The sequence below is a fragment of the Mesoplodon mirus genome (genome assembly GCF_964341445.2).
Source record: "Mesoplodon mirus genome assembly, chromosome: 12".
Taxonomy (NCBI): Eukaryota; Metazoa; Chordata; class Mammalia; order Artiodactyla; family Ziphiidae; genus Mesoplodon; species Mesoplodon mirus.
The window spans coordinates 83,548,774-83,564,857 of record NC_138988.1 but is presented as its reverse complement, the minus strand read 5'-3'; the positions used below and the strand labels follow the sequence as shown (position 1 = coordinate 83,564,857).

At 46.7% G+C, this 16,084-nt stretch overlaps 1 protein-coding gene across 1 annotated transcript; it reads left to right on the top strand.

The window, feature by feature from the left end:
• Positions 1-10,700: 10,700 nt before the first annotated feature.
• MUC21 (mucin 21, cell surface associated) lies at positions 10,701-14,109 on the top strand (the record flags this gene model as incomplete). Its single annotated transcript, XM_082637742.1, has 3 exons — positions 10,701-10,764; positions 13,032-13,531; positions 13,600-14,109. 3 exons carry the CDS (start codon positions 10,701-10,703, stop codon positions 14,107-14,109), a joined length of 1,074 nt encoding a protein of 357 aa, XP_082493868.1.
• Positions 14,110-16,084: the final 1,975 nt, after the last annotated feature.

Below are 16,084 nucleotides of genomic sequence, written 5' to 3'. Positions count from 1 at the left end.
GGGCTGGGAGGGCCCTGAGGCCTGAGGGGCTCTCTGAACCTTCCGCTGGAGATCTGCTCTGCTAAGGGCAGAATCGTAGTGTGAGTGCCAGAAAGGAGGCAAGCCAGGTGCCAGGGGGACCCCAGACTTAGGTCCCTGGAGAGAGCCTTGAGGCAGAGAAGGACACCTGGGTTCTGGAAGAGGGCTGGAGTGTCATAGGAAAAAGGAGGAAGCTGCCCAGTTTTTAGTCTCTGGGCAGATGGTGACTCAGCATGTGGCAGCTGCCATGACAGGAGAGTCACTCGCTCTGGGAGGAAAGCAGATACCCCCTAACCCCAGCCTCTAACCATTAATTTCCCCAGCCTGGACCCTAATTAAAAAACCAAAACAAAATAAAGCAAAACATCCAACTCGACCAATGCCTTCCTGCCAAGGCACCAAAATGGAGCACTGAGGGTCAAAGAGCGTGTGTTTGGGGGAGTGGGGGAGGTTCTACATCTCCCCAAAGCAAACGGGGACAGTGGGTGCCATGGGCCCCAGGGCACGGCCCTGAATGTCTCCCTTCCCACTTCTCTCTCCCAGGCTAATGATCACTTTGATATCTAAGGGGAAATCCTTTAACAAGCTCTGGAGCTGGGCTCTCATTAGGAAGAATTACTTAATAAGTGAGTGGCAAGGCAGGGAATGCTCCCCGGCCCCCTTCCCGAGGAAGAGAGATCACGCCCTGGCAGCGAGCACCCAAGATCCCTAGGGCTAGAGCAGACTCCAGGTGCGAGAGCAGAGGGGAAGCCTGAGCAGGGCGGCCCGGGGCCGGGCAGCGGGGGCTCTGGGTTCCCCAGTCTGCAGCCCTCCTTCCCTGGAGGCTGCACTTGACCTGTGGCTCCTGAATCTCACTCCCTAACAGAGCGGAGTCTGGCGGAGGGCGACAGTAGGCTCATCTGAGGATCCCACCAGGTCCCTACCTCCCCGAGAGGAGCGGCCCGCCTGGGCCCCGGCTGATGCCCTCCTCCCACCCTGAAGCCACTCTGATGGGGGGGCGGAGTTTTGGGTGAGTCCCCCGTCCTGGCCTCAGCCATAGTCTCTGAGAGCACCACAACCTCCATGATAACATCCGTGCCCACAACACCCTCTACTTTGATCTCTGAATCCACCGAGGCCTCCACCAAAGCGTCTGAGACTACCCGTCCTCAGCAATAGCATCTGTGTCCACCACAGCGTCCACCACTGGCTCTAGGAGCACGACAACATCTTCTGAGACCACCATAGCCTCCACCACCAACTCTGAGACCAGGACAGCCGCCAGCACAGCCTAGTCTCTGATACCACAACAGTCTCCACTAAAATCTCTGTGACAGCTACAGCTCTGTGCCCTCCACAGCTACCACAATGCCCGCTGAGACCACCACAGCCTCTGATAGCACCTCAGCCTCCATGATGACATCTGTGCCCACCACGGTCTCCACCAATGAAACCACCACAGGCTTTGAGACCACTCACCATAGCTTCTACCACAGCCTCAGGAACCACTGTGGAGTCTGTGCCCACCAAGGCCTCTGAAACCACTGTGGCCTCAACATACTGACTCCTGGTCCAGGGGATGCAAACAATAATTCAGAAGACAGCTCTGGCCTGTTATCTATCTTTCTAAATACAGTGCTGTTGAAACACAGTCACACCTATTTGTTTACATCTATAGCTGCTTTCCAGCTACTTTGCGTAACTGTAACAGAGACTGTGACCAAACAGCCAAAAAATTTACCATCTGGCCCTTTACAGGAAAAGTTTGCCAATCCTTGCTCTAGTCCAAGACCAAACTATTTTTTTTTTTTATACTCTGGCACTTGCTCTGAATGAAACCACCTCTGCACTTGCCATCAGCACTCATACTGGAACTGATTCTACCCACTTTGTTCTGAGCCACCCTCTGCTATTCCAGTGACGGACACTGTTCTTGTATCAGTGTAGCCACGTCTCATCTAAACACAACCATTGCTGCCAACAGCACCATCTCTACTGCCTCTCCTGTCCTCCCACCTTGTCTGAATCCCCCGACCCCACCCCGCCTCCATCCTTGGGGTCGCCAGCCTCTTCACGTGGGTCATCTGTTCGGAGCACACTCAGCTTGACTTTGTTGATCACCACGATTGTGTTAGCTTATGTCACCTCTGCTCCAAGCCATGAGCACTGCCTCATCCATGGAAAAATCTTATTCTGTCATCTTTTCCTCCAGCACCATCCTTATACCCAGTGACTACATCACAAGACTATCAGACCCTATTCCTTTCATCCCAACCCACGCTCTTCTCTGTGGGTGACCACTTCCATAATTGAATAGATCTCCCACGTGAACATGGGTCATGGTCACATTTCCTCAATCTTCTGCTTCCACCATCAGCAGCACCATCCATGCACGTATTCTACCTCCTCTTCTGTAAGACACTCACCTTTATTCTGGGGACCATGGCCTCAGGTGAATCACTTTCTACCATCTCTCGTCCCACCACAACACCTCTCCTCAAACCACCAGCACCAGAGATGTGTTAGATCAACCCCTCTGCTCTAAGGACACCTGCCTCCCTGTTAATTATCTCCACTACCAATGCATCATATCGTGTGACCTGTTTCCTAGGCACTAGGATCACTGGAACCAAACCAACTACCCCCATCTCTGTCTCCACAGCTCCTGGAACGGACTCCACATCCCCTGCTACCAGGAATACTGTCCCTGGGAGAGCCCCAAATACCTCTGGCCTGGGCACATCTATTATTGGCACATCATCCACCACATCAGTGCCAGGTACTAGGACCACCAGGACAGGATCTACCCATGAGCCAACCACCACTCCTGGAACCAGCACCATCTCCCATAAAACAAGCCCAGTCTCCATGGGCACAAGCACAGTTAGTGTGAGCCACACACCAGCACATGTGATTAAACCGAGTGGATATTTGCGGCTCTGAGGCATCATCCTCATCTCTTGGGCTGCAGTCATGGTTGGTGTTGGACTGTTAGTAGACTGAGTTTTGCCTGGTGAGTTACTGTACATGCAGATGGGGGGAACCCACCTAGAAGATGGATCATGAATGGGAACAGAATAATGGGAATGGGACCAGCAAGATATTCAGAATGAGAAAGCAGTCAGTCTGTGTGGCGAGTCACACATATGCTAACCCAATCAACATAAGAGCAGCAGGAGTAAAGTTGCAGTCTCACAAAGTCAGATTTATTGGCTTGTTGCATCAAAGGAGACTGTACACTAGAGGGACTAAGGAGCTTCTTACCAACTAAGGAAAAGAGTCATTACAGTATTGAGGGAAGCGTGGAGTTTGGGTGAAAGTTAAATGAAGCAGAGTTTTAATAAGCTCAAAACAAAGCAGGGCTGTGTGTACACGGATCCACAGCAGCTCTAGACTGTGAAGTGGACCTGGTTTCCTTGGAAAGTACAAAGTTACAAGACATGTGGAATGTTATTCAGAAACTCATCTGCCTCTGGGTAGGAAATCCAGGCTGCTTCTCTGTGCCAAAGTAACTTAGATTCTCCAGGCAAGAATGGGATATTTCCTTCTTACTGATATAATTTCAAACAGCAAATTTGCTATAGTCTATTATTTTAGAGAACCAAATTTTTCACTGACAAAATCATTGAAAGTGAGTAAGTCACTCAAAGAAGGGGGCACTTTTGATGTTTTACAGCTGCAGCGTGTCCTTGGGAAAAATATTCTTTCCGGTAATCTTTGCATCTGGTTTGATCCACATTGTTATCCCAGCCTGGTGAACAGCAGGGTAGATTGTTACTTTCTCAGTCTGATTTTTACTTTCTCACATAGCATAATACAAAGACCGCAAGAGGGAACAAAACAGAAAATATAAATGATAGATTATATAGCAAGAAATAGAAAAAAAAGAAAACAAATGTGAAGTGGGGGCCCAAGAGAGAGGTAAGTGTATGGGTCTATGTGGTGTGGATAGAGGCAAGGATAAGGGAAAGCATATCTTTTATAAAATAGCTGGAACTATATAGCACCAGAAAAAGGATCTCTAGAAAGTGATGATCATTTATTTGGGCCCCCAACAGATTTTTCACGATCATAGATATTACCACGTGCTACTTCCTGGGGTGAGAGTGTGGGGCTCTTTTCTCCTCTTTTTATGATTTTACCCAAGTGAAAAGAAATTCACTTTTGTAGGTACCTCTTAGCACAGCTCAGATAGGCTGGCCATTTCAAAATACTCGACTACACACTAAGGGAGGATAACAAGAAAATACCCTTAGCAAGGACAGGAGCCCCAGAAACTCCTGCCCTTGTGTAGGCGAGGCTTCTGATGCTCTGAGAGCTCACCTGTTTCAAGGCCTAAAGCCCCCCGCAGTTCTCTGGGGACAGGGGAGGGGTGACAGCCACATGCCAGCAGCAGCCTTCATTTCTGCATTCTATTCTACATCCTGGTCTTAATCTCCTATTCTAATATATCTTTCTTGTTCTTTTTTTTTTTTTGCGGTACGCGGGCCTCTCACTGTTGTGGCCTCTCCCGTTGCAGAGCACAGGCTCCAGACGCACAGGCTCAGCGGCCACGGCTCACGGGCCCAGCCGCTCCGCGGCATGTGGGATCTTCCCGGACCGGGGCACGAACCCGTGTCCCCTGCATCGGCAGGCAGGCTCCCAACCACTGCGCCACCAGGGAAGCCCCATGCTGGCATAATTTATAATCAACTTACTTGTGTTTCTAATTTCAGATCCTCTGATCGCTCCCTGTGGCAAGAACAAAATGTGACTCACCAGCCATGAACAATCCTCTAATTGTTTAAGATAAACATGTAATAATAATAACTAGCATTTTATTAACTGTTTACTAGGTGCAAGGTCCAGAACTAAAAGTGCAAGAGAGCATTGTTTCTCCTTAACTCTGCTTAACCACCTTTGGGGCATGTACTCTTATTATGCCATTTTACAGGCTAGGACCGTGGAGTCAGAGACTAAAGTAGCTTGCTGAAGAGCACAGGGCAAGGTGGTGACAGAACTGGGGCTCTAATCCAAGTCTGCTTCACAGGAGAGCCTGTTCTCTTAGCCACGGTGTTTAAAGCTGGTTCTCCAACCTTTAGTTCTTAATGGGCCTTCCTTTATCTTAAAAAAAAAAATTTGAAGTATAACTTATAAGAAATACACAGATCTCAAGTGTACAGCTTGATTAATTTAAAAATGTGTACACACCCAAATAACCACCATCCCGTTCAAAATATTGAACGTTCCTATCATCTGAGTAGTTTCTGGTGTCCCCTCCCTGTCAATACCTGCCTAGCCAAAGGTAACTACTATTCTGACTTCTATTTTATCAACTTTCATAAGTTTCTTGTTTTTACCTGTCCTCATAGACGCGCAACTTTCTTGGCTGATTAACTCAATGAAAGACTCCCTATTTCTGGGAGACTCTACTCTAAGTACAGGATGCAGGTTTGCCAAGGTACAGAGCAATGATCGTAGCATTCATGTAGAGAATATGCAAGTGCAATAATCAGGAAGTCTGTTTTCTCAGAGAAGTGAATAAATAAATAAATGAGAGGAAAAGAGACACACACAAAGAATGGACGAAAAGTGAAATTTTGTGATTTTTGACAATCCAAGTTTTAATCATCTGAAAGAAAAGGATTTAACTCTAATAATATATTTTTTTCTCTTTTAGAATGACTTTTCTTTTCCCCTGATAAACAGAGGCATTTATAACCTCCATGACCACAGAATTGGCCTTGGTCTGGACCTGGACTCAGGATTGGGCTCTTGAATGTTCTATAGCCTAGAAAATGAACTGGTTCATGGAGGAGCATATGGCTCTGGACACAGGGTAGGCCATGGAGTGTGCCATGAATTAAGCCACAGACAAGGGGGTGGTTATGGCATGAATCCTGGCAGAAGTCATGGACATGGAGGAGGCCATGACAAGAGCCATGAAGTGGATCACAGAAGAGGCTGCCAAGGAACACACAGAGGAAGGGGGAGTATGGACATAGACTGGATAATGCAGGGCACTCTGGAAAAGGAAATATCGCAGAAGAAGGGGATCACGGAGGAGAAGGCAGTGGCCATAAAGTGGGTCAAGATGGGCTTCCAAAAGGTCTTCAGGGAATTGGCCATGGAGATGGTCATGAGCAAGGTCAAGAAAAGAGCCAGAGAAAAGACAGAGATCATAGAGGGTTTGACCAACAGGGCAGCCAGAAAAACAGACAGTGTTTCTGGAGGAGGCTTGCAGCCTCATCAGATTTGGACCTGAGCTCAAGTAAAGGTTCTCCCTAAGCTTAACCATAATTCAGAACCTCTTAGGAAGTCACAGTGACCAACTGCACAACAATTTCTCTCTGCTCTCCTAATGCACAAGTAATAACCTGTGCCCTTTCGCTCTGGAATTCTTTTTTATTTCCTCATGACGCAGTGTGACCAGTAGGAAGAAGGATGATATTATTACAGCCTTAAAAAACACAGCTCATACTATTTGTGGTAGCAAGATGACTTGCTTCCTTGTTTATCTGTTTGAGCATTCTTTCCCCTCCTTTTTCCCTTTGTTACTGAGCGCTTACTATGTGCTAAGCATTGTACTACATAATTTTAAATGCACTATCATTTAACAATTTTGAAATTTGTAATCTCAAAACAATCTTTTGAGAACTTCTACTTTTCTGGCAATATAGTGGACAAGATGCATTAACCACCCCTCTTAACGAAAGCAACAAAAATTACTGGATAAAATATTGAAAAAAATCTTTGTAACTGTATCAATCAGCTGGGTCGATAGCATCAATCAGCTGGGTAGATCAACAACCAAGAGAAGGCAGAGACTCAGAGAGGCTGAAGGAGAGCTCTGAACCAGCTGTCACACTGAGGGCATTTGCCGTATCTGGTGAATTTAAGCTTACCTTCTCACAGCTTCTTAGCACTTAGGGTACAGGAGACAAAGTCCAGGACCTGCATAAGGGGTGGAGTCTAATAGGAGACTCTAAAGAAAGCTGAGACCTAAAAGGGTTAAAGTTTCAGTGGTTAAACTAGAATGAAATTGTATTGCCCACCTTGCACATTGGCGACTGAGACAAATGTCTGTCTCTAAACTTGACACTGAGTGGAGGGGAGTAAAAACCTCCCTTGAGAATTTGTAATTGCATAACATTCTTCATTTGGGTTTGTAGCTTCAAATCATACAAACTAGGTAGACAGAAAGCCATCTTTGACCTACACATGTCCTCCAGGTCTCCTTCATCTTTGGGAAGATTCTCCCTCCCCACTTCTTTATCTCTTCCAAATGCTATATGACAAGTAAGGAGAAAATCACTGCAACGTGCTACTATTAAAATCTCAAAATACACTTGGCATCTATATATTTATCCTCTTCCCTTGTCCTTTATTGTTGCATGCTTATTATGCACCAAACACTGTGCTGTGCCTTTAAATACACCATCATTTATTTCTCAGAACAATCCAATGAGGACTTAAATTTCTGGCTCTATAATGGGCTAAGTGTCTTAAAATACGCTGAAAAACTAAAAATGGTGTACCAAAAATTCTTCTTAAAAGTATCATTGATTCAGCAGGACCGTAAGGAATGCTAAAAGTAAAGACTAAGTTAAGGTAGGAACCTAAGGAGGTAAGAGTACTCAAGCCAACTTTTGCCCAGCCAGTGAATTTAAGCTTCAGGTAGCACAACCTCAGTCAGACCAACCCAGGTGAGGACTCTTGTAGTAGACCTTCACATAAATCTGAAACCTTCAGGGAGAGTGTAAACTAAAACCAAACCCACCCCGGGACTTCCCTGCTGGTACAGTGGCTAAGATTCCACACTCCCAATACAGGGGGCCCAGGTTCAATCCCTGGTCAGGGAACTAGATCCCAAGTGCCGCAACTAAAGATTCTGCATGCCACAACTAAAAGATCCTGCATGCCGCAACGAAGATCCTGCGTGCTGCAACTAAGACCCGGCGCAGCCAAATAAATATTAAAAAACAGAAACAAAAACAAACCCACCCCTCCTCTAAGGAAATGCAAGCAAAATTGCCTGTCTCTAAACTCAGTGCAGGGGAAGGGAGGATGGGGGAAGTACCTCTTGAGAAATAACTTGTAACCACAATACTTTACATGGTTTGCAGCCCCAAATCATGTAACCTAGGTAATTCAAAAGAGCTCAAGCCTATAATTTAATTTAAAGGAATCTACAAGTGGTATTGCCTCCCTATGCTTGGCAAAAACATGCAAATTCACTGTGGAAGATCAGAACTCATCTTGGGTTTCAAAGGACTTATATAGATAACAACCCAAGAAAAATAAATTTACAGTCATAAATCTCAAATCACAAATGAGGCACCATGAGTGAAAGCCAGCAAGAAACAAAACAAAACAAATAGACAACAGGATCAGATCCGCAAAAACTATAGATATTGTCATAGCTTTATGGTTGTCTACTAATAACCATTATCCATCTTTGAAAATAGAATTCTCAAGTTTTAATTGAGCACATGTCCACCCAGCAAAGGACTATATTTCCCAGTCTCTCTTGCAGCTTACTGTAGCTGTGTGACTATATTCTTATGGTGTGTTAGCAGATAGCAATAATTTCTCATGAAGTTAAAAAACAAGATAGAATTAACATATTGATAATGTTAGGGTTTGAGCTGGGAGACAGGTAATAAGAATGAAAGAGTGCCAAGGTCCTTGTATTGTTTTGAAGGAGCATAAAGATATTAATTACATTTAGACTGATAAGTATGCCTGTAAAATTTTTTTAGGATATCTCTAAAAGGTGAAATCTGGATTTGAATTCAGGACCTCTGCCTCCAATTAATTCTAGAGGGAAGAAAAGTTTTCTTTCTTAGAGTGCTATTGGCTTTGCAGCCACAGATTGGGATTGCTGGGAGTTCAAGACCCCACCTGTCACTGACTGGCCCCTCACACCTCAACCTCAGGAACCACCCATCACAGCCGCTAGGCATGTAAGCCTTTCTTAGCACACTCTGCCCCTCCTGACTCTCAGACTGACCTATTCCAAGCTCCTTCATGCCTCCAGCCACCTCCTGCTTGCCAGCTTCTTTCTAGCAGGTCTTACATGTCGGGGATACCCATTCACCTATAGATAAACTACCTGAGATGTCGCCTCTTCCACGAAGCTTCTCCTCATTGACAGGGAATGGAGACAGCTGACTTCGGTCATACAGACTGTGCACTGGAACTCCCTTCAATCCCACTCCCCTTACCCTGGCCACAAGAAGCCTTCCCCATAAACTCCCCAACCCTCCACTCATTTGGGTCTCTTCAGTCATGCTCATTTAGCTGACTGTGTGTCCTTTCTGCTGCTATATCTACGTCCAGACCCAACTCGAAGTTCCTAGAGGACTTGGACTAAGTAAGTATCTCCCTCCCCCAACAGACCTGAAGTCTCCTAATGTAGTGCCCATGGTATACCTTGCTGAGAGATGCTTCATTAAGGCTGATGAGAAGGAACATCTGAAGGATCTCAGGGAAGAAAAGGTCCTATGAATTACTCCGAAAACAAAGAAGACAGGAACCCCTATGGTTGAGAATCAAAAGGCGGCCCTTGTGGGAGTGCGGGAGGGAAGGATTGGGACTTTGGGATTAGCAGATGCAAACTATTATATATAAGATGGATAAACAACAAGGTCCTACTGTATAGCCCAGGGAACTATATTCAATATCCTGTGATAAACCATAATGGAAAAGAATATGAAAAAGAATATATATATATATATATATATATATATATAACTGAATCACTTTGCTGTGCAACAGAAAGTAACACAACATTGTAAATCAAGTATACTTCAATAAAATTTTTAAAAAGGGGGTCCTATACCACCCCTTTACCTGCTATGAGTGTGACAGGTGGCTTGTTCCTGCATATTCAACACTCTCCCCCACCCTCATCTCCCATGTGCCAGAGACCCCAAAGATGACTACCTACCCATGGATCTCTCTTTTCCTGTTCAGTCATTGTGCATTGTTGAGTGCCTACTGCATGCTCAGCAATGTACCGTCTGTCTTCTGCCCATATCCCAGGAGCCCAGATCCCTAGTTACTGCTCTCTTTGAGGTCTCTCTTTTTTTTTTTGTTTTGATTCCTACCCTTCAGCTCAGTCTATTAGGGCTTCTTCTGTGCTAAAAGCAGGCACACAGGACTTCCTGACCAGGAAACAAAGTCTTGAACTGGAACAGGTTTCTGGCCCTGTTTTTGCCTCAAGGGTGGGTGTCTTCCACTCTGACAACCTTGATCCCCTTATCGCATTCTACTTCCTGCTCAAAACCAGCCCAGTGCCCTGCCTAGTATGATCATGTCATTCTCCTTTCTCACCTTCCTGTTGAACCCCAGTCTATTCCTTCCCAGACTCAGTAATGTTTTGTTACCTGCTCATAGTTGGCAGAAGAAGAAGGCAACTTCCCAACCCCTCCCCTATATGAAGCTATAAAGGCTCCTGCAGCTCTTCCATGATAAAGAAAGAGGCAACAACATTGTGTGGAGGAAGCTCAAGCAGCCCAGGCATCCAGTCTCCTATCCGGCTAAGCTCAAGATTCTTTCCAAGAACACGTAAGTAGGAGACCCAAGCTCCTGGAAGCTCCAGCCTTTATCTCTTCACCTTGAACTCTCCTTTCTCAAGAATATTGTTCTTTGTCTTCTAGGTCTTGGTCACATTTGGGATCCAAGCATCTTTTTTACCAGCCGCAAAGAGGCAGATCAAGATGCAGAAAAGAAACATTTGCCTTACGTACTGGTTACTGTTGCATCTCCTACTTTTAGAATATGGTGAGTGCTTTTCTTTAAAGGTGGGTGGTCTGTGAACTTTTGAGGGATTGTGGGAGATCATGATCAGCACTAGGAATAACTGGTTCTCCACCATAGAGTGAGGGTCATCATTTCACTCCAATCACTTCAGTCTAATAAGGTATCACCTGGGAGGCAGTCAGAGCACAGTGGTTAAAACTGTGGACTCTGGTCTCCAATTGCCTACGTTTGAATCACGGCTCCATCTGTTACCGGTACACTTTGGGTGAGTTAACTTCTCTGTGCCTCTGTTTCTGCATCTATAAAATGGTAATAACCTGTGAGATATGGCTGGGGTTTAAATATTAATAACAAGAAGAGTTGACTGTTATTTTAAAATATCACTCTTCTATATTATAGAGCCTTAATTTTTCTCGTGTCCTTAACCCCTATTCCACAATCAGCCTCAGTCAGCCTCAGGCCAAGGAGAAAAGGATTCAAGTCAAAACTAACTCCCACTCTGCTCTGCACCTCTGACACTCCATTAAACACTCCTCAGGCCGTCTCCTATTGTGCAACTAGGAAGCATGACTTCTTAGAGAATTCTTTTTTTGGGGGGGGGCAGTGCCACACGGCTTGCACAATCTCAATTCCCCAACCAGGGATTGAACCCGGACCACGACAGTGAAAATGCCGAATCCTAACCACTAGACCATCAGGGCACTGCCCCGAGAATTCATCATTTTGAATCAAAATTAGCCCTCATACTTTTTTTTTTTTTTTTTTTTTTTTTTTGCGGTACGCGGGCCTCTCACCGCTGTGGCCTCTCCCGTTGCGGAGCACAGGCTCCGGACGCGCAGGCTCAGCGACCATGGCTCACGGGCCCAGCTGCTCCGCGGCATGTGGGATCTTCCCAGACCGGGTCACGAACCCGTGTCCCCTGCATCGGCAGGCGGACTCTCAACCACTGCGCCACCAGGGAAGCCCCCCTCATACAATTTTGACTCAACTATTCTATTCTCCAAAACTTCTCAAATCAAATCCACTCCCTCTTTCACGTCACCCCTACTCTTGTTCATCTCAGTTTCTTATTTAGTTTTACTCATGATTCTAACCTTAACTCCAATTTGTACCCCATTGCAGATTTTAGGGGGCCTTCCCCAAATAGAGCTAAACTCTAATCCCATGTTAGTTCAAATAAGCTACACATGTGTGGGGTGAGGTGCTAGGCGCTCATGTCCAAATTAATAGTAAAATGAGCCACAAATGAGATAAATTTTGTTTATCTGGGGAGGCTGAGCATCTTTGTCCTTCAAGGTAGTGAGAGGCAAAAAATAGGCACAACCTTAACTCTAGCTGAGCCTTCAAGAAGGTGGAAATGCTTCCCTATACCTGTAGATCTCGATTTGCAGACCTTAATCCTGGGAGATCTTATATATTTAAGTTACATATAACTTGCTCTTTTCTAACCTTTGCCTTGTAATCAGGAGCCCGTGGAACTTTAATGCATAGGTAATCACCCAGATACCTAGGCCTATCTCAGACTCTGATTCATTTAGTCTGGAGTGGTTTGCCTAGAAATCTTTATTTTCAACAAGCTCCCCAGATAATTCTAATATAGGTGTTTTCTGAATAACACTCAGAAATATTTTCCAAGAAAGAAGCAATACCATTTTAATAATGAATTAATCAATATATACTAGTTTCACCTGGGTTCTACAACTCCTTTATAATACTTTTTATCTGTGTTGAATATTGTACAGCAGATGATGGAATAAGCTTACTATCAGTGAAATTAGGTCATGTAACCCTGGTGTTGGGGGTGGATGTGGAGGGTGACTTAGCATGGTAGCTAAAAGTGCAGATTCAATGGCCTGGGTTCAAATTCCTGTTCTAGGGCTTCCCTGGTGGCGCAGTGGTTGAGAGTCCGCCTGCCGATAGAGGGGACACGGGTTCGTGCCCCGGTCCGGGAAGATCCCACATGCCGCGGAGCGGCTGGACCCCGTGAGCCATGGCCGCTGAGCCTGCGCTCCGCAACGGGAGAGGCCACAACAGTGAGAGGCCCACGTACAGCAAAAAAAAAAAAAAAAAAAAAATTCCTGTTCTACTACTTACTAGCTGTACAAACTTGGGCAAGTGTCAATATTTCTAAGCCTCAATTTTTTCATCTTAGCTGTTGATAATAATAATATCTATTTCATTGGGCTGTAGTGAGCATTAAATAGAATTATCCACGTAATGAGTTTAACCAACCATTGAGCAGAAAGTATATATGCTCAATATATGACATCATTTATGATTATCATTAGGCATAACCTCCATTAGTGGGAGCACACCTAGCCCAACTTCCAGTGAACCCACCACAGCCAACACTGGATCCAGCACAACCTCCAGTGGGACTAGTCCAGCCTCCAGCACTAAATTCAGCACAACCTATGGTGGTACCAGCACAGTCACCAACTCTGGATCCCAAGTGACCTCCAGTGGATCCAGCACAACCTCCGATACTGAAACCAGCCTGACCTCTGGAGGGACCAGCACAACCTCCAATACTGGATCCAGTGTGACCTCTGGAAGAACCAGCGCAACTTCCATTACTGGATCCAGCGTGACCTCTGGAGGGACCAGCACAACCTCCAATACTGGATCCAGCATGACCTCTGGAGGGACCAGCGCAACTTCCATTACTGGATCCAGCATGACCTCTGGAGGGACCAGCACAACCTCCAATACTGGATCCAGCATGACCTCTGGAGGGACCAGCGCAACTTCCATTACTGGATCCAGCGTGACCTCTGGAGGGACCAGCGCAACCTCCAATACTGGATCCAGCATGACCTCTGGAGGGACCAGCGCAACTTCCATTACTGGATCCAGCATGACCTCTGGAGGGACCAGCGCAACTTCCATTACTGGATCCAGCGTGACCTCTGGAGGGACCAGCGCAACCTCCAATACTGGATCCAGCATGACCTCTGGAGGGACCAGCGCAACTTCCATTACTGGATCCAGCGTGACCTCTGGAGGGACCAGCACAACCTCCAATACTGGATCCAGCATGACCTCTGGAGGGACCAGTGCAACCTCCAATACTGGATCCAGCGTGACCTCTGGAGGGACCAGTGCAACCTCCAATACTGGATCCAGCGTGACCTCTGGAGGGACCAGCATAACCTCCAATACTGGATCCAGCCTGACCTCTGGAGGGACCAGCGCAACCTCCAATACTGGATCCAGCGTGACCTCTGGAGGGACCAGTGCAACCTCCAATACTGGATCCAGCCTGACCTCTGGAGGGACCAGCGCAACCTCCAATACTGGATCCAGCCTGACCTCTGGAGGGACCAGCACACCTGCCAATATTGGTTCCAGTATGACCTCCAGTGAGACCAGCATAACCTCCAGTAATGGATCCAGCACAACCTCCAGTGGGACCACCACGGCCTCCAACACTGGATCCAGTGCAACCGCAGGAGGCTCTGGTACACCTTTGACAACTGGAACAAACACAACTTCCAGCATAACTAGCACAAGTGCTGGAACTCCAGTGGCTCCAGAGAAGCCCATTGGGTCCCTGAAGCCATGGGAAATCTTCCTCATCATTCTGGTCTCGGTTGTAGTGGCTGTGGGATTCTTTGTTGGGGTCTACTTCTGTGTGGTGAGAGCCTAATATATAGGAAATTGCCTGGGGGGAAGGAATAGGGAACATAGGGAAATAAGTATGAATAGTAGGGCCACCAAGTTAGGGATGAGTAGGGAGGAAAGAAAAATCAGGAGAAAGTTACGAAAGAGACATAGCAAGTTAGAACCAGAGGAGCCAATCAATGTGCAGAGGAAGCTATTGACTTGTGGGGAAAGGGGAGCAAAAGAAGAAATAAAGACTGGTGGAAGGACTGCTGAATGAGGGAAATGGTTTAAAGGGGGAGAAGATTCCAGAAGGAGTCCCTGGTGAAGGCTTCTCGGGGGTGGGGGGGAATCCAATTCTGAAATGATTCTGTCTTCTTTTTCTAGAGAAACTCCCTGTCCCTGAGAAATGTCTTTGACACAGCTGTCTATTGACTCCATGGCCCCAACCTCGGCCCAGGCCCTGGAGGGAATCACAGAGTCCACCACCGGTCTAGGTGGAGCCCTAACGGATTCTGGAGTAGACCAGTATCCTCAGTAGCCATGGAGATGAGAGAGAGCCACAATGGGCTCTAAGTGGCTGCTGAAGCCAGAGAGCCACATTCCTCACAGAGGAAGCCAGCCTTGGAGACCAGAGATCTGAGTGTCCTTTCATTCGTCCCCAGGAGTCCCCTCCCAGCTTTGTTTGGGTCTCAGCCTTGGGAAAGACACTTCCTCCCTCTCTCTTGCTTTTACCAGACACTGGAAAGAGGAGACTCTGTTGGTCATTTAGCTAGGAAATAAACACATACAAACTATATCACAGAGAGAACCTGTGTGTGCACACGAGTGGGTGTCTGCTGCGCTGAGTTGAATTTCCCGGTTGTATGAGAGAACCCCATGCTGGAATCCACTTGGCATTCAGAATCTCCACAGTAAAATCCAGAGACATCACCCATATCTGTCCCCTTTTTCTAATGCTTCTTGCCCCAAGCAGGAACTCTGTGCCCCCAAGAATCTCCCAGACTGAGAGGGGAATTGAATTGGGAGAGATGAGAAGGGAAGGCAGATGCCCGGATCCTACAGGCTCATGGATTAGGCCTCTGGTAGGTAGAGATTATGTTGTAGCACATGCAGAACCCAGAGCATGACAGGAGGAGGTATGCTGTTGGGTGGGGGGAGGGGCGGGGAGGGAGGTCACTCAAAGCCAGTTTCCAGGCCATTTACATTTGCTCTAGACCTGGGTTACTTGTAAGAATGAAGGTGTTGGTTGATACTCTCACTCTCAGTGCTGCCTTTGGAAGCAGAGAGAAAGTGCTTCCTGTTTTTATCAAGGGAAAGATTTCCTGGCCTGCTAAGATTTCCTTTCAAGGGGGTCATGGCAGAGACACCTGGGGTAAAGCCTGAGATTCTCATGAATTCCCCTCCCACAAAGGCTGCACATACCCCTTTCATGGTCTAGGATAGAAGGCTCCCTCATCCTACAGGTCTCGGAGGACAGAGGCGAGCTGCTTTGAAAGGCTGGGTTGCTCTGAATCCATGAGGCCAGTGACACGACTTCCACCGGGGACAGAGGCCTCAGGAAAGAATTAGCAGGTTGTTCGTGGGTTCACGCCAACTCACAACAGTGGAAACTGCTCTGCCTTCCACCACTCACTGGGTTTCTCAAGTGTCAGCAAACCAGACGGTTGATCCTAGTCAGTGAGGCCATGCTGAGCCACGTACAGGCCCATCATCATCATCATCATCATCATTATCT